At 46.7% G+C, this 21705-nt stretch overlaps 1 protein-coding gene across 1 annotated transcript; it reads left to right on the top strand.

The window, feature by feature from the left end:
* Positions 1–3206: 3206 nt before the first annotated feature.
* LOC311322365 (solute carrier family 24 member 2) lies at positions 3207–21542 on the top strand (the record flags this gene model as incomplete). Its single annotated transcript, XM_084454431.1, has 8 exons — positions 3207–4139; positions 17080–17206; positions 17740–17823; positions 18034–18101; positions 18258–18389; positions 18702–18791; positions 20768–20934; positions 21293–21542. 8 exons carry the CDS (start codon positions 3207–3209, stop codon positions 21540–21542), a joined length of 1851 nt encoding a protein of 616 aa, XP_084310557.1.
* Positions 21543–21705: the final 163 nt, after the last annotated feature.

Genomic DNA, 21705 nt, shown 5'->3' with positions numbered 1-21705 from the left:
GGGGGGGAGCTGTAGGATTTAAAGCAGCACTCACGTGTCCACCTGGCCCAGTCCCTCCACCTCAGCCACTCCTCCTCCTCCTCCATAGGGGAACCATTTTGTCGGTATCTGCCTTGCAATGCCTCTACACCTGGATCAAATACAGAGATGAAGTGTTTGAAAGTATTTGTCTTCACACACCCACCTCCACCTCTAAACCCCCCCCCCTACACACACACACACTCCCACCCCACTCCCACATGACAGGCCTATGAGCTTCCTTACAGATATAATCTGTAAACAGAAATATGATTGGCTGTTCTAATGGTTCTGACAGGGAAGGCCAAGCTGTGATCCCAGTCCTGGAGGATCATGGAGTCAGAGCACCTGGTGGTGGTGGTGTGCCGCCTGCGTTCTGTCTCCATGAAGAGCAGGTGTTGCACTGAAAGCCTATTAGCTGAGTGCTGAGGCCCAGTAAAGAGGGAAAGGTTACCCTGGAAGGCCTTGGTGAGCTCGTATCATGGCCATGCTCTCCCATTTTATCTCATGAAATAAATTTATACGCAGCTCTTTTCTCCAACCTTAAATCTGTATTGGGCAACAACAGAGATATACATCCTCAGTTTTTCATCTGTTGCCACGGTTACCCTCGAGCGTTGACAAAAGGAAGGGAATTTGCATGCAATGCATCATGGTAGGCCAAAATGAGACGGAGGCATTAATTGGAGCTTACGCCAACATCATGAAAACCATCATTCGGTTGTATAGTGAAGGGGTTGGTTGGCCATTGGGTGCCACAGTGGGGCAAGAGAGAGGGGAGGGAGAGAGAGAGAGGGAGGGAGGGAGGGAGGAGTCTTCATCTTTGGTGGCTACTGTTTTCCTGGGTAGAAGCTCCACCTCCTCTCAGAAGATCCCACAGAGGATCTGCCTCAGCCACACCGGTTGGATGTTCTAGGTTCTTGTCAATCAGAATCCGTTGCTTTCACATGGGAATTAATGGACGCTGAAATCTAAGACTCTGTCAACTGCTACGGGAGCCTGCAGTGGGGTATATATATGATTATTGACTCTATATTTACTTAAATGAGCTTCACTGGTTAATGTTTTAGACTAGTGTCTATGAAGTACTACAGGATGAATAGACCTACAGTATGTGATTTTTCACAGTACATTTGGTTGCTTTCAAGGCATGCATTGGTCTTTTCTACTGGTTCCAGTTGGCTTTCGGAGATGAACGGGAATGTGGGAATGATAAAAAACCAATAGGCTCAGTGCTCCTGTTTATGCATAAGCTGCAGCTTAGGATAATGGATTTGGATGGATTGGTAAGATAAGCTATTGTGACCTCCGGTGTCACCTTTATGGGTTTGATGTCAGATTCGTTTTTTGTTTTATTTATAGAGAACGATTGTGAGCAAAACAAAGTAATCAGGAATGAGGAGGTAGCAGGTAGGTAATTGGAAGCTACTTTGCGCAGGTTTATTCTCTTCCTCTAAGCTGCTCTCTCTCTCTCTCTCTCCTGAGATGAGCTGGCTGCAGGATCAGCATGCTGAGATCACAGCCCATGACTCAAATGTCAAATATGGAAAATATAGAGGTTCAGATGATGTAGAATGTGTGTGTGTGTGTGGGGGGGGATGAGTATGTGTGTGTTCCAGGGTTAGGGTACCAGCTTGATAGGTCTATTGCAAAGAAAACTTTCATCTTGTTTGGGAAAATTTAGAGCCAACATTTTAGTCTGTCTTAATATGACAGTGTTTGGAAACTGAACTGAAAGTGACTGGATTTAAAATCGAGCGAATTAAATTTAAATACGAATGGTTTCCACTGGTTAAATGCAATCTTTCTGCACTGTAAAGAGGTAAAACCAAGATATTCACAAAGTTTGTGATGAATGGTACGTTGTTTCTTCATGCAAAATAGATTTGGGGTTTAAAATTCAATTAAGCTGCTTTATTTGAGGGGTTTAGTGAAGAAGAGGGGTCATTGTTGGCCCTTGGCTTCAGTTCAACACCGTCAAGTCATCGTTCCTGAAATAAATCAAGTCCTTAACTGTAGCTCTCCCTTCTGCACTCCTGAGGAGAGGGCAGTGGGATGTCCAGTGACATGGTTCCACATCCAGCCAGCGACCCAGAAAGCAAGCTGGAGCTTCTGGCGCATCGCGCACACCTGTCAAATCCCCTGAGATCAGCACAAGTGGAAAGAGGTTAGGGCTTAGGGGAAAAGCCACATGATTGGTTGCAGCGGCGAGGCCTCACTGCCCAAGTGCCACAGGACGGATGTGGCTCCTTAGTGGGTACTGGGTAGGCCTGGATCTGTAGGTAGGCCTGGACGCTTAGGGTAGGCCTGAATGCTAAGGGTAGGCCTGTAGTGTTAGGGTAGGCTTGGAGTGTTAGGGTATGCCTGGAGTCTTAGGGTTTCCTGGACACGTAGGGTAGGTCTGGAGTCTTAGGGTAGGCCTGGAGTTTTAGGGTAAGCCTGGAGTCTTATGGAAGGCCTGTAATATTTGGGTAGGCCTGGTGTCTGTAGGTAGGCCTGGAGTCTTAGGGTAGGCCTGGAGTCTTAGGGTAGGCCTGGAGTCTGTTGGTAGGCCTGGAGTCTTAGGGCAGGTCTGGAGTCTAAGGGTAGGCCTGGAGTCTTAGGGTAGGCCTGGAGTCTTAGGGTAGGCCTGGAGTCTGTTGGTAGGCCTGGAGTCTTAGGGCAGGTCTGGAGTCTGTTGGTAGGCCTGGAGTCTTAGGGTAGGCTTGGAGTCTTAGAGTAGGTCTAGAGTCTTAGAGTAGGCCTGGAGTTTTGGTGCCCTGAAAAGTTGCACTGGAATTTGGTCTCTAATGTTGTATTCTGCTTGTATTCACAGCCAAGAAAAAATCTGAATGTGACTTTCCCAAGCATTTAAACGTCCAGAAAGTCTTCCTTCCTTGAGATAGAACATTCACACAAATACCCCCCCCCTTTCTCTCTCTCCTCTTCTCTCTGTGTTTCAGGAACTAATATGAGGAATCCTTTGTTCGGCCCAGACCCAGGTTCCCGCCAAGGCTTCCTCCAGCATGTTTAGAGAAGCTGGGAGCACAATGCCCCGAGCTCGGTAAAACCCCCCTCCCGACCCCTCCCCAACGCTAGGCCCAGCCCCCACCCACAGCCTGCGCCCCCCCCCCCTCCTACCCACCTAGCCTTCCCACCCGGACCCGTCCTGGACCATGGATGCGATGCTACTTTCCAGAGGCGCAAATATGGAATCTTCCGGGGCCTCCTCCCCCCCGAGCGTCTGCTGCAAGCGACGACACTACCAGCGCGTCCGGAGAAAGCTACGGCCGGCCCGCATCTTCACCTTCGCCCTCAGCCTCCTGGCCCTCAGCGCAGTCTTCTCCTGGAGTGCCTTTTCCTGGACCGACGTCCTCCAGGGAGGCGGGCCCTCCGACGTGACGACAGACCAACAGCCGGGCCAGGAGGGAGGAGGGGGGCGGTCGGAAGCGTCTGCGCCCCACAGAACTCTGTTGTCGTTCGGGAACAAGCCGGGCACCAAGGGGAAGTGGGAGGACACGCCGGTGGCGGCCATGCGTAAGGGAAACAAGTCGGAAGAGATGAACCAAGGGGACTACCCCACGGACCTGTTCAGCCTGGAGGAGCGGCGCCAGGGATACGTGATCCTGCACATGTGTGGCATGCTGTACATGTTCGTCGCCCTGGCCATCGTGTGCGACGAGTTCTTTGTGCCGGCGCTGACCGTCATCACGGAGTATCTGGAGATCTCCGACGATGTGGCGGGCGCCACCTTCATGGCGGCCGGGGGCTCGGCCCCGGAACTCTTCACCTCTGTGATCGGTGTCTTCATCTCCCACAGCAACGTGGGCATCGGGACGATCGTGGGCTCCGCCGTCTTCAACATACTGTTCGTCATCGGGATGTGCGCCATCTTCTCCAAGGAGATCCTGAACCTGACCTGGTGGCCGCTCTTCCGCGACGTGTCCTTCTACATCATCGGCCTGCTCATGCTCATCTACTTCTTCCTGGACAACGTGATCACCTACAATGAGAGCATAAGCCTACTGATGTGCTACGCCACGTACGTCACCTTCATGAAGTTCAACGCCAATGTGGAGCAGGCGATGAAGAGCAGGCTGGGAGGGAGGATCCAGGTGGACCGGCTGGAGACCGCGCCCAAGGTGAGGTCGCACAGGGCCCCAACATTACTACACACCAGCACTCCCCATGTCCTCAACCCTAATGAACATTAATGGCTTGAGAAAAACAGTCAACCTGTCAGAACCCCCTTCCTCCCAGAAACCAACCAGGAAGTGTTACCTGAGCAGTAGGAAATGCCCAGAGGCTGATCAGAAACTATAATATTAGAAACATAGATTTGCCAGTGAACCATTACACCAGTCCCAAAGGTTCTAGTTCTAATGAGGACAGGCCCAGAACCATCTAGAAGTGCTCGATAGCTCTAGATCATTGGCCATTGGCAGTATGATTAAAATCAGAAATTATCCCACTACACTCCATGCTAGTTGGATTCCAATAGAGATACTTCTCTTCAGCAGGGTACATCTGACTCATCTCCCCATTGATTCTGGGCTGAGATGGGCAAGGCAAGTTTATTTGTATAGCACATTTCAGCAACAAGGCAATTCAGAGTGCTTTACATGAGACATTAAAAGCATCAAGACAAAGTGCAAGAAACACATAAACGAAGGAAGGAAGGGTATTAAGGGAGGTGTCTGGACGGACAGGGAGACAGCCGATCTACCAGGGATTAAGATTAGACTGTCACCTGTGTGTGTCTTCCTGGGGGCCGAGCTGTGGCCCTGCATGTCTCTGTTCGTGCAAGGTCAAACCACCTGGACGTCCTGCTGGTCCCCGGACATCCCAATCAGTCCTATTATAAGCCCGGCTGCGCTTTGAGATCTAACACTGTGGTTACACAGAGACATCCAACTCTTATTCAGGACTGTGTGTGAACATAACTCGTTCATGATGAAAATAGGAAAATGTAGCACTTTGTGATACCACGGCTGATGTTCCCTGATTCCGATCTTTTGTAGGCAATTTTGGAAAACAATCATTCACCTGTCAGATATCTATCGGTTTTTATCATCACTGTGGTTGACAGCTTGGAAGATTATGCTCCATGTAATTAAAGTCCTCATTCCAACAAGAGCATGCAGCTGTTCTTTTAGTTAAGATGGAGGCCGGATGCAATACAAGAGGGGTGTGTGTGTGTGTGTGTGTGTGTGTGCATGCGTGTGTGCGTGTATGTGTGTGTGTGAGGCGTGTAGGTTTCAGGAAAGGTAAACATTCAACATACATGCCCTGTCTAAACATCTGTCTTTACAGCTTAGTAGAGGCACACCTTAAACACGCTGACATCCAAAACAACACCATTGGGACCAGTGTAGATCTGAGATGATTGGACAGGTGTAAGCAAGATGGCAGCAGTAAATAACACATCTGGACAATCAGAGAGCTCCATCCTGCCCTCTGATTGGCCAGATGTGTTATTGTCATGCCATGATGATTACACCTAGCCAATCGTGGCAGGGAGGTTAAAGAGCCCCATGTTAGGGTTTGAAGTTTGAACTGGGATTGGTTCCATTATGAGGTTTCCAACGTGTTTCGTTCACGGCACCCTGGTTCAGAACACACTGTTATAAAGTTGAGGGAATGTTTTCTCAGTAATGTAATGCAAACACGCAGCAAAGGCAGAAGGAGAATACAAGTTTTGTTAGGAGGCTAAAACAGTATCAGGCCAGGCTGCCCTAAAGGTGATTACACACAGCCCCAACCAACCCCCAACACCCAACATTCTAAAGTTGTCAGTTGTTAGAATGTTGGAAGTTTAAATTTCAGCTATAAAATCCATCCAACCGATGCCAACAGTCACCAACAAACATGGCACACCAGTTCAACGTTGGTGTTGGATGCCGTTGGTTGGGGCCGTGTGCAGGCACTTTAACAGACATGTCAGATCAGTGTTTCTGCTTGTTGTGAAAAAGGATAAAATGGATGTGGTACTAAAAACACAAAAACAGAACAGATGAAAACGACTGTATTCCCCAACTGACCCCCCTCCCCTCCTCTTCTGTGCTCTCTCTCCATCACATGCGTTGCTTTCAGATGTTGTGTTGATGTAATGGAGAGCAGGTGAACGAGCAGAGGGGGGCGTTTTTAGGCTGTCTTCTTAGCACAGCTGGTCTTATTATACTGCCTTCCCACTGCAAGATCTTCAGAGACATATAGGCTAGCCTACTATGCAAACCCAGTTAGGCTGGTCGACTAAGAACAAGGAGATTTGGCAAGTAGTAGAACATTGGCTTTTCCTACGTTAAATGCAATTATTGTTAGTCGCTTTAGATAAAAGTGTCAGCTAAATGACTGTAATGTAATTTAATGTTAAACGGCATCTGTTTGTCTGATTTTATTGAGAACAATTCCTATCAATATGCGGTAGTATATTGTTTATGTTGAATATCTAATACAAGGTTTGAGATATGATTCCAGCAAGCAGTACTCCAAAATATCAGATGACCACGGCTCACATTTCAAAGATGTAACTCCCAAAAAATGTGAAATAGACAAAGGACACCTGCAGCAATTGACTGGAATCTTGCATAACATTTTCTTTCCAAGGACCAAAGATGTGTTTAAAGCTAAATTTGGTGTATTTATTATTATTATTATTATTATGATTATTTTTATTGCCAATATAAGACTATATTCTCACTGTAGTAGGCCTACATAAACATTTCTGGCACTGCTGCAACACATCAGCAGCATCACCAGTGAGTGGCAGGGCTAGTTCTGTTTCTGCACTCATTCGTTTGCTAGATCTGTGAATGGCGGGAAGCTCCGTGGCCCGATGCTCAGCTTCCCCGTTAGCCGGCCTCCTCACCGCTCTCCTTCGCACATCGGGCACTTGATGTGCGACTTGCTTGCCCTCATATGTCGGGAGGTCTTCGGTAATCCCGGGACAAATCCTTCAATCCAATTGCAACCCAGCTAATTATAGACAGGGTGCAGGATGGCCGAGCTGGTGGAGCAGAACGCATCTGCAGGCCGCAAACCGTTGTGAAATCAACCAATCACATCGTTTTTGAATAATGTTCATTAACTGTTAGTCAGAGTAAAGATTTGGTCGTCCAACCGACAGTTAGATGCGTGTAGACGTCAGGTTTGTATCGCGGTCTCTGCAGAGGTCAGTGGAATCCTTTGGTTGGGGCCCGATCCAATCCCGCCTCCTGATACCCTATTAACTTCTTACCTTCGGTGACGACAGCAAACACAAAGTCAGCCTTTCGCCGCGGTGTGGCGAGCTGGGCTCCAGCCTGATTCTGCACCCGAGACAACCATGAGATAGACTCTCAAGTTTACATGTAGAAAAAGATTTGTTGTAATCACGTGAACAGCATGTTGTAATGAGCGTGAACCAACGGGGACTGGGTCAGGGTTTAGCTCTCTGTAGAAGACAGGGCACTGCAGACTGTTTCTGCCTGGGATGCAGAACACCTCAGTTTCCTTTCACATGCCCCTCTACACTGTGCTTCTTCTCTGATCTGATCATCCATTCATTTAACACTCACTTCCTGTTTAAAAAAAAATCGCTTGCTGAAAACCACAGTTCATAGTAGAGGTACTCTTTTAGATGCTGATTCTGGGTCAGTTTAGTTATATCACTAAAGCTCAAAGGTCATGACTAAGCCGATCTGAGACCTAGACCTAGGTTGCCTTTTAAATATCCGGCCAGGAACAGCAGATGGAAACTAGCCATTTGGGCTAAATCTGGCTCATATATAGTATTGTGGATGTGCATTGTCCCTTCACAAACAAATACATTACATTACATTACAGTCATTCAGCAGACGCTTTTATCCAAAGCGACTAACAATAATTGCATTTAACGTAGGAAAAGCCAATGTACTACTACTTGCCAGAACTCACAAGTGCATCTTCTTTCTAAAACATGTGAATTAATACAAATACAGACATTATTGAGGTGACTTTTATCCTTTTATCATCGGGCTGTGACAGACTGGTTTTACCAAGCGGCTAACGAGTATAATGACTTGAGCCTGATCATTTTTACACTGTTTGCCTTCATTTGTAATGCACTTAATACCTTTTTCATATCGCATCTTTATAGCCTGATGTAATATGTTGGTCGGTCTGTACTGTAGCTAGTTAATACTTGCATCCCTTCTGAACACAGAAGTTAAAATAGTACACCAGCGCTAAAAACCCGTAGCGCAGCCGCCAACCAGGGCTGTCATCCTGTGACCTGAGACCTGCTGAAGGAGTTCACACGCAGAAATGACCACTCTAAATGTGGTCTGTGTGGATTAATCCTGACTAAGACTAAGAGCTTGGATGGACAGGCCGGAGAGAGAGAGAGAGAGAGAGAGAGAGAGAGAAAGAGAGAGAGATAGAGATAAAGAAAGAGAAAAAGAGATAGAGAGATAAAGAGAGAGAGAAAGAGCTTACAGTGTACACCTGTGTTGTTAATAACCTTGAAGTCAGTCTTTTTAGGGGCCAGGCAGCGTAGCTGCCGGAACCCTATTGTATTTGCCTATATTATTATTATTATTCTCCTTCCACTGAAGTCTAACTTCCCATGGACAAAAAATCACCAAAATTTGCACATAGCTCCAGTACTATATCCAAAGTCCTCAACCTGCATTGTAGGTCAATAAACCTGAAGGTGGCGCTACAGCAACAGTCTAAAGTTTAAAACTTAAAAAAATCATAACAAATCAGCCATAGGTGCTATCACTGTAAAACCACCACGTGAATGTAGTCCTAAGTGAGACAAAACCTTCATACACTTTGACCTTGCAGGAATTTTGAAGTCCATCACTCTGATTTCTTCATAAACTGTAAAACCTATCAAACATATCTCCTCCCACATTTTTTGTTCAATTGACACCAAAATTAATATACTGTATCTACAGACTGTCCTTACCAAAGGATCCTCACAGATTTTTGAAATATGAAAAATTGAGCCCACAGCACATCAAAAGGTTTCACTGTTAACAGTTTTGTATACAGTTCCTATTAATTCTCGCCAAATCAATGTCTGATCATCCTCATAAAAAGTGACAACATTGGCCACAGATCCAAGATGTAGTATGATTTTTTTCAGAATTTTATCTCAAAAATTGAATTTTTAAAAATATGTTTAATTCTGTCCTCTGAAACCAACACTTCATACAGAGAAAACTACGTTACCCACAATCCAACGCAAGCTCAACGAATCGGAGACATCGCTGTTGGCAACCCTACCCAACCCCCGCCGAGGATTACAATGACTAAATCGATTGATTGGCAACTGACTGAGTACACAGCGGCTGAAGTTAATGTTCAATTATGAAAAAAAAGCTAACAAAACCTGTAACCCACATTTTTCAATCAATTAACACTAAAGTTGCTACACTGGATCTTCAAACTGTCATTCACAAACTCATTGACCAGATTATTGAATTATCAAAATTGAGCTTACAATGCATGAAAATGTTTTACTTATTATTATTATTCTCCATCTTCCACTGAAGTCTAACTTCCCGTGGACAAAAAATCACCAAAATTTGCACAAAGCTCCAGTACTATACCCAAAGTCCTCAACCTGCATTGTAGGTCAATAAACCTGAAGGTGGCGCTACAGCAACAGTCTAAAGTTTAAAACTTAAAAAAAAATCATAACAAATCAGCCATAGGTGCTATCACTGTAAATCCACCACGTGAATGTAGTCCCAAGTGAGACAAAACTTTCATACGCTTTGACCTTGCAGGAATTTTGAAGTCCATCACTCTGATTTCTTCATAAACTGTAAAACCTATCAAACCTATCTCCTCCCACATTTTTTGTTCAATTGACACCAAAATTGATCTACTGTATCTTCAGACTGTCCTTACCAAACGATCCTCACAGATTTTTGAAATATGAAAAATAGAGCCCACAGCACTTCAAAAAGTTTTACTGTTAACAGTTCTGTATACAGTTCCTATTAATTCTCGCCAAATCAATGTCTGATCATCCTCATAAAAAGTGACAACATTGGCCACATATCCAAGATGTAGTATGATTTTTTCAGAATTTTATCTCAAAAATTGAATTTTTAAAAATATGTTTAATTCTGTCCTCTGAAACCAACACTACATACAGAGAAAACTACATTACCCACAATCCAACGCAAGCTCAACGAATCGGAGACATCGCTGTTGGCAACACTACCCAACCCCCGCCGAGGATTACAATGACTAAATCGATTGATTGGCAACTGACTGAGTACACAGCGGCTGAAGTTAATGTTCAATTATGAAAAAAAAGCTAACAAAACCTGTAACCCACATTTTTCAATCAATTAACACTAAAGTTGCTACACTGGATCTTCAAACTGTCATTCACAAACTCATTGACCAGATTATTGAATTATCAAAATTGAGCTTACAATGCATGAAAATGTTTTACTTATTATTATTATTCTCCATCTTCCACTGAAGTCTAACTTCCCGTGGACAAAAAATCACCAAAATTTGCACAAAGCTCCAGTACTATACCCAAAGTCCTCAACCTGCATTGTAGGTCAATAAACCTGAAGGTGGCGCTACAGCAACAGTCTAAAGTTTAAAACTTTAAAAAAAATCATAACAAATCAGCCATAGGTGCTATCACTGTAAATCCACCACGTGAATGTAGTCCCAAGGGAGACAAAACTTTCATACGCTTTGACCTTGCAGGAATTTTGAAGTCCATCACTCTGATTTCTTCATAAACTGTAAAACCTATCAAACCTATCTCCTCCCACATTTTTTGTTCAATTGACACCAAAATTGATCTACTGTATCTTCAGACTGTCCTTACCAAACGATCCTCACAGATTTTTGAAATATGAAAAATAGAGCCCACAGCACTTCAAAAAGTTTTACTGTTAACAGTTCTGTATACAGTTCCTATTAATTCTCGCCAAATCAATGTCTGATCATCCTCATAAAAAGTGACAACATTGGCCACATATCCAAGATGTAGTATGATTTTTTCAGAATTTTATCTCAAAAATTGAATTTTTAAAAATATGTTTAATTCTGTCCTCTGAAACCAACACTACATACAGAGAAAACTACATTACCCACAATCCAACGCAAGCTCCGAAGACATCGCTGTTGGCAACCCTACCCAGCCCCCGCCGAGGATTACAATGACTAAATCGATTGATTGGCAACTGACTGAGTACACAGCTGCTGAAGTTAATGTTCAATTATAAAGAAAAACAGACAAAACCTGTAAAAATTAATAAACATATCTCATCCCACATTTTTCAATCAATTAACACCACACAACTTGCTCCACTGGATGTTCAGACTGTAATTCACAAACTCATTGACCAGATTGTTGAATTATCAAAATCGAGCTTACAATGCATCAAAATGTTTTACAAATGTTTTTACGATACGATATGAATGTACAAAATGAACATTGGAATGCCAACTTTCTTGTTGTCCTCCTATTCTCTCGCTTATTGCTCCTAAACTTGTCGGAAATTGCCTGGCCCCGCCTCATCGCTGCGAAGCAGCTTTAATTTAATTTGTTTTCTGATGCTTTTTTTTTTCCAAATATGAAAAAAACATGGTGTATATTTATTATTGATAAATAATTATATGTATTTATTGTATCTTTATACCACAACCCGTCTCAGTAAGGCCTGACACAAAACAGTATGAAGTGTTTCATTTCCAAAATGCTAAATATCCATTTTTGGAGGCCTGAGAGAGGGTTAATGGGTTGGACCTGATCACTTACAGCAGCGTTATGGTTTTACTGTCTGTACCACTCTACTGTCTGTACACACATGGTGCAGGTAAAGGTGAAATATATACTATAGTAGGGGATGCTGTAAAATAAAAATAAAAATATCTAAAAGTTTTTGAAAATCTTCATGTTCCCTCTTGGTCTTCATAATAGATTGATTTAATCTTCAGAAAGATCATCGTGTTTATTCTCCTAGAAAGATGGCGCATTTAAATCAGCAGCTCTTGCCAGTCAGCAGTTTGGTTCATCATGCCTGAGTCAAATATCTTGATCAAAATGGAGTATTTGTTGGATTTACCCCAGAGTTACACATTTGTTGGGCTGTTCGTTGGTTTCGTTGCTCCATCATGTGTCACAGGGTCACTGTGGCAGGGCTGTATCTATACTGAGGAGTGAGTTGAACCAATTCAACTCGGTTACACACGTATAACTCATGAAGTGTTGATCCCAGGTCTTCTGTACACGTCTATATATACCGCTCAGTCACAGCACATATGATAAGACCCTATGTTTAGCAAGGCCTCGGTACAGAAACAATTTCGTTCACTTACCCTCTAGATATTTTGTGAGGTGTACCACATGGTGTACCACTGATCCTCTGTAGATACTGCTCTACGTATAACAAAGATCATATTCAACAACTTGGCAAGGAACCTGGCGATGCACTATTTAAAAAAAAAGACTCTAAAAAAAAAACTTTAAAAGGGTTCGTAAAGCAAAGATACCATCAGGCTTCTCTCTCCCTCCCTTCTTCTCCCTCCCTCCCTCCCTCCCTCCCTCCCTCCCTCCCTCCCTCCCTCCCTCCCTCCCTCCCTCCCTCCCTCCCTCTCTCTCCCTCTCTCTCCCTCTCTCCCTCCCTCCCTTCTCTCCCTACTTCTTCTCCCTCCCTCCCTCCCTCCCTCCCTCTCTCCCTCCCTCCCTCCCTCCCTCCCTCCCTTCTCTCCCTACTTCTCCCTCCCTCCCTCCCTCTCTCTCCCTCCCTCCCTCTCTCTCCCTCCCTCCCTCCCTCCCTCCCTCCCTCCCTCCCTCCCTCCCTCTCCCTCCCTTCTCTCCCTCCCTCTCTCTTCCTCCCTCTCCCTCCCTCCCTCCCTCCCTCCCTCCCTCCCTCCCTCCCTCTCCCTCCGACAACGCCACAGCAATTAGCATAGCCACCGACATAGAAACTACTTAACAATTAGCACCGGCATAGAAATGAGTATTATTATGCTCTTAGTCACTTGTTTTAGAGAGAAGATGCACTTGTGAGTTCTGGCAAGTAGTAGTACACTGGCTCTTCCTACGTTAAATGCAATTATTGTTAGTCGCTTTGGATAAAAGCGTCTGCTAAATGACTGTAATGTAATGTAATGAGTAGGTACCGTAGGTATGTGGATATAAACAGACAGACAGGTAGGCAGACAAGCAGACAGGCAGTCACACAGACAGAGAGACACACAGACAGGGGACAGACAGACAAGCAGGTAGACAGACCGGCAGGTTACCGATCCAACAGTTTCACCCTGATTGCAAATTCTGATTCCCTGTTGATAAAGTAAGAGATCCCAGCGCTCTGCTCCACTACACTTTCTCCTGCTGTCGTCACGGTCAGAGACACGGTGCCTATCTGAAGGTTGCAGGTGAATTGAAGACCCTGTGTTATTCACAGAGGATTAGGGATTATTGCTCTGCTGTCGCCCCCCCCGTCCCGTAGCGCGAGTCCTCAGAGGTGAGGTGGGGGGTTTGGAGGGGGGGGGGGGGGGCCGGGCTCCAAGGACTAAAGGTTAGAAGGCTGGGGGATTGACCCGAGATGCACAGAAATAGAATCACACACCGCCGACCGTGACCTCTGACCTCTCACTCAACCGACACGCCAGCACGAGTCCAACATCGCTGCAAGCGAGATAGAACAGGCCACTTCACAAAGGTAAATCCGTGGTGGAATAGAATAGAGTACAACTTTACTGTCCATCCAAGGAAAGAATAGAAGAAGAATATAGAAAGTTAATTCGTCATATATAACCACTACAGGTACAGGTACATTGCATTCTGGGAAGGAATCAGTTGACAGCACAAACTACACTATTCACACCGAGGGGCTTTCCAAGTCCTAAGGAACCATGACAACCATCATACCATCCGCTATCTACAGACCTGCTGTTTTATTACTCCATATCCAGACCATAATGCACCTTGCTCTCTGAAATGCCTACAGTATAGTTATCACTCACCGTTCACCAGCTGTTTGTGTGTGCGTGTGCGTACATGAGAGTGTGTGTGAGAGAGTGTGTGTGTCTGAGAGTGTGTTTGTGTGTATGAGAGAGAGTGAGGGTTGGTTTGTTTGTAGTGTGTGTGTGTGTGAGAGAGAGAGAGAGAGAGAGAGAGAGAGAGAGAGAGTGTGGTGTCTGAGAGTGTGTTTATGTGTATGAGAGAGAGTGAGGGTTTGTTTGTAGTGTGTGTGTGTGTGAGAGAGAGAGAGAGAGAGAGAGAGAGAGAGAGAGAGAGAGAGAGAGTGGTGTCTGAGAGTGTGTTTATGTGTATGAGAGAGAGTGAGGGTTTGTTTGTAGTGTGTGTGTGTGTGTGTGTGTGTGTGTGTGTGTGTGTGTGTGAGGGAGGGAGGTTTCTGGTGACACCCCTGCGTTCTACTGTATATGTCCCCTAATGACCTGCCTGCCTTTGGTTCATAGGAAGCTGCAGCTCTAACACTTTAAAGGGATAGTTCACCCAAATAAACAATCCTGGGCGTACTCCCCTCCTCCTCCCTCCTCCCACTCCCCTCACCGTCTCCTCCCTCCTCCCACTCCCCGTCTCCTCCCTCCTCCTCCTCCCCTCACCGTCTCCTCCCTCCTACTCCTCACCGTCTCCTCCCTCCTCCTCCCCTCACCGTCTCCTCCTCCCTCCTCCCACTCCCCTCACCATCTCCTCCCACTCCCCGTCTCCTCCCTCCTCACCCCCTCACCGTCTCCTCCCTCCTCCTCCTCCCCTCACCGTCTCCTCCCTCCTCCTCCTCCCCTCACCGTCTCCTCCCTCCTCCTCCCCTCACCGTCTCCTCCCTCCTCCTCCTCCCCGTCTCCTCCTACTCCCCCCCCTGTCTCCTCCCTCCTCCCCCCCTGCTCTGTGGCCTCCATCGTCCTCACCCTCTGAGAACCACGGCTTCTGGGATCAAACTCCTAGGATTTGAAACCAATCATCAGATTTAAAATCAAACATTTATTTCCTAAAACTGAACTGGATCTTTTGATTGATCTGAATGATCTGAATAGAAACTGGCACCAGCATTAGGCGCTCATCTTCATCTTTCTAATCTCGTTATGACATTAGAATCTATTACGTATGTTCCTGATACTGCGCACCTTTCAATCTCAATTTGATTCCACCCCTTGGACGTTTGAACACAAATATAGTAGTTATTTAGTATACACACTATATTTTATATAGGCCTATCTGTATAAAGCAATTTATAGTGATTTATAGTGATTTAACAGCAAATGCTTGAAGTTTGACCCCTGTTGAAACTGGTAGTCAAGTCAAGTCAGGTTTAATCGTCACATGCTACAACATACAAGTACAAAGAGCAGAGACATGTTTTTCCTTGCCTCACTAAGCGATGCAGAGAGGTGAATAATAAAAAGGTGAAAGGTGTCTGTGTTTGTCCTCACTTGTACTGTATAAGTGTGTAAGAGTGTGTGTTTACATGTGACTTCACACACGTTCTGTCTTCCTCTGTCCTCCTCTCTCTGAAGGCACCTGAAACCAGTGGGAACAGTGAAGATGGGAACAAGCTGACGGTTTGTTCTCTCTCCCTCCCTCCGTGTGTGTGTGTGTGTGTGTGTGTGTGTGTGTGTGATGGTTTGTTCTCTCTCCCTCCCTCTGTGTGTGTGTGTGTGTGTGTGTGTGTGTGTGTGTGTGTGTGTGATGGTTTGTTCTCTCTCCCTCCCTCCGTGTGTGTGTGTGTGTGTGTGTGTGTGTGACGGTTTGTTCTCTCTCCCTCCCTCCGTGTGTGTGTGTGTGACGGTTTGTTCTCTCTCCCTCCCTCCGTGTGTGTGTGTGTGTGTGTGTGACGGTTTGTTCTCTCTCCCTCCCTCCCTCCGTGTGTGTGTGTGTGTGTGTGTGTGTGTGACGGTTTGTTCTCTCTCCCTCCCTCCGTGTGTGTGTGTGTGTGTGTGTGTGTGTTTTGAACTTACAAATGTCCTCTGAACCTCGTTCCTGAATCTCACATCTTATATAGTCTGTGTTTGTGTGGGAAAGGGTTGATTATGTGTGTGTGCGCATGTGTGACTGACTGTGTGTGTTCGTATGTGTGTGTATGCACTATGTGCATGTGTATGTGGATAAGCAGTACAGAATAGATGGGTTAAATAAACCAGGTTAGCGAGTAGAGAAAGGTTAACTAGGTGTAGTTGATTGGTAGAGTGGTGTTAAGGTCTGTAGGTGATTGGTAGAGTGGTGTTAAGGTCTGTAGGTGATTGGTAGACTGGTGTTCAGGTCTGTAGGTGATTGGTAGACTGGTGTTCAGGTCTGTAGTTGATTGGCAGAGTGGTGTTCAGGACTGTAGGTGATTGGTAGAGTGGTGTTAAGGTCTGTAGGTGATTGGTAGACTGGTGTTAAGGTCTGTAGGTGATTGGTAGAGTGGTGTTAAGGTCTGTAGGTGATTGGTAGAGTGGTGTTAAGGTCTGTAGGTGATTGGTAGAGTGGTGTTAAGGTCTGTAGGTGATTGGTAGAGTGGTGTTAAGGTCTGTAGGTGATTGGTAGAGTGGTGTTCAGGACTGTAGGTGATTGGTAGAGTGGTGTTAAGGTCTGTAGGTGATTGGTAGACTGGTGTTCAGGTCTGTAGTTGATTGGTAGAGTGGTGTTAAGGTCTGTAGGTGATTGGTAGAGTGGTGTTAAGGTCTGTAGGTGATTGGTAGAGTGGTGTTCAGGACTGTAGGTGATTGGTAGAGTGGTGTTAAGGTCTGTAGGTGATTGGTAGAGTGGTGTTAAGGTCTGTAGTTGATTGGTAGACTGGTGTTAAGGTCTGTAGTTGATTGGTAGAGTGGTGTTAAGGTCTGTAGGTGATTGGTAGAGTGGTGTTAAGGTCTGTAGGTGATTGGTAGACTGGTGTTAAGGTCTGTAGGTGATTGGTAGAGTGGTGTTAAGGTCTGTAGGTGATTGGTAGAGTGGTGTTCAGGTCTGTAGTTGATTGGTAGAGTGGTGTTAAGGTCTGTAGTTGATTGGTAGAGTGGTGTTAAGGTCTGTAGGTGATTGGTAGAGTGGTGTTAAGGTCTGTAGTTGATTGGTAGAGTGGTGTTAAGGTCTGTAGGTGATTGGTAGAGTGGTGTTAAGGTCTGTAGTTGTTGGCTGTACTGCAGGCCAAACCCAGACTGCAGAGGGAGGGCAGCTGTGCTTCTCTACACAACACCCTGATGAGGAACAGCATCTTCCAGCTCATGATCCACACACTGGACCCGCTCAACGACGGTGAGGACTGAGGACACACACACACAACCACGCACGCACACACACACACACACACACAACCACGCACCCACGCACGCACACACGCACACACACACACACAACCACGCACCCACGCACACACACACACACACAACCACGCACGCACACACCCACGCACACACAACCACGCACGCACGCACACACACACACACACACACACACACACACACACACACACACAACCACGCACGCACACACACACACACAACCACGCATGCACGCACACACACACACACACAACCACGCACGCACCCACGCACGCGCACACACACACACAACCACGCACGCACGCACACACACACACAACCACGCACGCACACACACACACACACAACCACGCACGCACGCACGCACACACACACACACACAACCACGCACGCACGCACGCACGCACGCACACACACACACACACACACACACACACACACACACACACACACACACACACACACACACACAAAGCAGCTCATTACATTCTACTGGTTGTGTTCCAGAGCGGTTCAAAGAGAAAGCCTCCATTCTCCACAAGATGGCCAAGCATAAATGCAAAGACGACAGCGTTAACGGCATTCCTAATGGTGAGTTAGAGGAGAGGGGAGGAGAGGGGAGGGGAGGAGGAGATATAGAAGGATGCTCATGCATTCTCCTCATGCTGTGTTTTTGTGCTTTGGGGAACTTGAACTCTCCGTCCATCTCTCCCTGTCCTCTCTTCCTCCCTCCCTCTCTCTCTGTCGTTCTCTCTCTCTCTCTCTCTCTCTCTCTCTCTCTCTCTCTGTCTCTCCTTCCAGACAAGAACCTCCCCAACAGTTCCAACGTGGCGGTGGAGGTCACACCGCCCAACGGCAACGTGGGAGAAGTACGCGCTCTTTTCTTTCTCATGCTTCACGTCTCTCTCCCGGAGTCTCTCTCCCGGTGGTGATTCCGCTGAGGTTTACAAACACAGAGGGTCTTCTTTTATTTCTGTCCCTCCTACGTCTTCCTCCTCCTCCTCCCCTCTTCTCTCTGCTCTCAGGAGGAGGAGGAAGACGAGGACCAGCCCCTGAGCCTGGCGTGGCCGGAGACCAATCGTAAACGGCTGACCTATCTGGTCATCCTGCCCATCGTCCTTCCTCTCTGGCTCACCCTGCCGGACGTCAGGAGAGAAGTACGTTTACCTCTTCAGCAGCTCTGCTGTACCTAGCCCTGGGTCACACACACACACTCACGCACACACACACACACACTTATTACTGTCACAAGCAGCTCTGCTGTACCTAGCGCTCGGCCAAACACACACACTTAGTACTGTCACATAGCCGGGGTGCGTTTGATTTACATCACCCAGAACTGCAACAGCATTAGACGGGTCCCGGGAGGGATAGCGGTTTTCGGGGTGAATTTGATACAGGTCTGCAGCTGGATTTACTCTTTGCACAATCGGCCAACACCGACTTTCTTTTCACATCCTTTTCTGAAGACGTCAAAGAGGTTCTTCCCCATCAGCTTCCTGGGCTCCATCTCCTGGATCGCAGCCTTCTCCTACATGATGGTGTGGTGGGCTCACCAGGTCAGTCCTCTCTCTCTCTCTCTCTCTCTCTCCCTCCCTCCCTCTCGCTCTCCCTCTCTCTCGCTCTCCCTCCCTCTCGCTCTCTCCCTCTCTCTCTCTCTCTCCCCCTCCCTCCCTCTCGCTCTCCCTCTCTCTCTCCCTCCCTCTCTCTCTCCCTCCCTCTCGCTCTCTCCCTCTCTCTCTCTCCCCCTCCCTCCCTCTCTCTCCCTCCCTCCCTCCCTCTCTCTCTCCCTTCCTCCCTCCCTCTCTCTCTCTCTCTCTCTCGCTCTCTCTCTCTCCCTCTCTATATATATATACAGTATATATATATATATATGCTCATCTCTATCTATCTCTCTCTCTCATCTCTCTATCAGTCTCTCTCTATCAGTCTCTATCTCTCTCTGTCTCAGGTTACTACCCACGTGTAATGTGTGACTCCCTGTCTAAATAGAGGTTAAATAAATCAATATATAATAAACATGAATGGGTGACACCAGTGTGAACAGAGTAGTTATGGTATACTATAAATAAATACAGTCCAATTCCCAAATGAGAGGCCTGCATAGTGGATGTAGTGCCTCCTTTCAAAGCTGCTGTCCATAGTGGGAGCAGTGAGAAAATACACAACACTTTGAGAAATCAGTGACACCTGTTCTCTGAAACCTGTCTGTCCTCTGAGAGAAATCCAATCATGTTTGCCGATGATGTCACGCGTGCATCCCCCTGTCCAGCCGCCCCGTCAGTCTGTGTTACCGTGGCACCTAATCCCAATCCCGATCCTGCCGCAAGTGCTACTTTCCCCTGTAATCTCACCAGACCCACCGTCAGATGAACCTGGAACTCTTAATCTGGATCTCACATGGCGCTGGGGAAGTCTGAACCACAACAGCAGCCTCACCAAGTCTTAAAGGAGTAGTAAAGGGAAAATGCATGTTTAGCCCTGTTTTAAGGTTACTTATGATCATATACAATGGTGACAGGTTGACAGTTTAACATATTTTTGAACGATTTTTCACGGTGCCCACCCACATTCATTGTATGACCAAAACGGTGGTAGAGCAATTATCAGACTTCCCTCAAAAGTGCTAGTTTTGTCAACGTTTTGATCTGAACCATTTTATATGATCATAAGTAACCTTAAAACAGGGCTAAACATGCATTTTCCCTTTACTACTCCTTTAAACGCAACCACAACCTAACCTAAGTAGTCTGACTCACAGGATGCTGTTTTTTGCGTAAACCCTCTCATAGTTTCAAGTTGAAAAAAACAACAAGCTTAATGGAGGCGATTGTGATTGGTTTAAAGAAATACAATATAGCTTTTTCCCACCCTATTCCACAATGATAATTGGTTGCAGCCAGACCTTTCTCCAGCACTGGCATAGCATTAAGCAAAGTGTGGCGATAGGTCTGGCCATGCGAGACTAAGCAAACTAAACAAGAACCACAACCTAACCAAGCCTCAAGCACAACCGTAACCGAACCAAGTCTTAACCAGAACCACAACCTAACCAAGCCTTAAGCACAACCGTAACCAAACCAAGTCTTAACCAGAACCACAACCTAACCAAGCCTTAAGCACAACCGTAACCGAATCAAGTCTTAACCAGAACCACAACCTAACCAAGCCTTAAGCACAACCGTAACCAAACCAAGTCTTAACCAGAACCACAACCTAACCAAGCCTTAAGCACAACCGTAACCGAACCAAGTCTTAACCAGAACCACAACCTAACCAAGCCTTAAGCACAACCTTAACCGAATCAAGTCTTAACCAGAACCACAACCTAACCAAGCCTTAAGCACAACCGTAACCGAACCAAGTCTTAACCAGAACCACAACCTAACCAAGCCTTAAGCACAACCGTAACCGAACCAAGTCTTAACCGCAGCCGTAACTGAACCAGTGTCTAAACCAGAGCTGGAGTTTCTGCTGATATGGTCATAAATCCACGATTCCCAATTCCAATCCTCCCGCTTCTTCTCTCTCTCAGGTTGGAGAGACCTTCTGGGTCACTGAGGAGATCATGGGCCTGACCATCCTGGCGGCCGGCACCTCCATCCCAGACCTGATCACCAGCGTGATCGTGGCCAGGAAGGGTCTGGGCGACATGGCCGTCTCCAGCTCTGTGGGCTCCAACATCTTCGACATCACCGTCGGGTACGGCCCGGTGCAACTAGCGCACGTTTCTATACACACACAAAACAACTAGCGCACGTTTCTATACACACACAAAACAACTAGCGCACGTTTCTATACACACACAAAACAGTTCAGGGCTGGGTGTGTAATGTCCACCAGTTACCCGAACTTTCCAAATGAGGAGATTGACTTAATGTGATCTCCCTCTCTTTCTGTCCCTCCAACTCCATTCCTCCTCCTCCATCTCTCCATCCCTCTCTCCTCCATCCCTCTCTCCTCCATGTACTCCCTTTCTACTCCATCTCTCCCCCCCTCCTCCTCCATCCCTCTCTCCCTCCCTCTCTCCACCCCCCCCCCCTCTCTCTCTCTCCTCCAGTCTGCCATTCCCCTGGCTCCTGTACTCGTGTTTCAACGAAATGGCGCCGGTGGTCGTGAGCAGCAACGGCCTGTTCTGCGCCATCGTCCTCCTCTTCCTCATGCTGCTCTTCGTCACCATCTCCATCGCGGTGTGTAAGTGGCGGATGAGCAAGCTGCTGGGCATGCTGATGTTCCTGCTCTACTTCGTCTTCCTCATCATCAGCGTCATGCTGGAGGACAAGATCATCACCTGCCCCGTCACCATCTGAGGAGCGCTACACACACACACACACACGCTACACACACACACACGAATCACCCCTCACACACACACACACGCTACACACACACACACGAATCACTCCTCACACACACACACACGCTACACACACACACGAATCACTCCTCACACACGCACGCTACACGCACACA

This window comes from Borostomias antarcticus (assembly GCF_949987555.1).
Source record: "Borostomias antarcticus genome assembly, chromosome: 20".
Classification (NCBI taxonomy): Eukaryota; Metazoa; Chordata; class Actinopteri; order Stomiiformes; family Stomiidae; genus Borostomias; species Borostomias antarcticus.
Note: the sequence above shows the minus strand (reverse complement) of the source record. Positions and strands in the feature narration are given on the sequence as shown.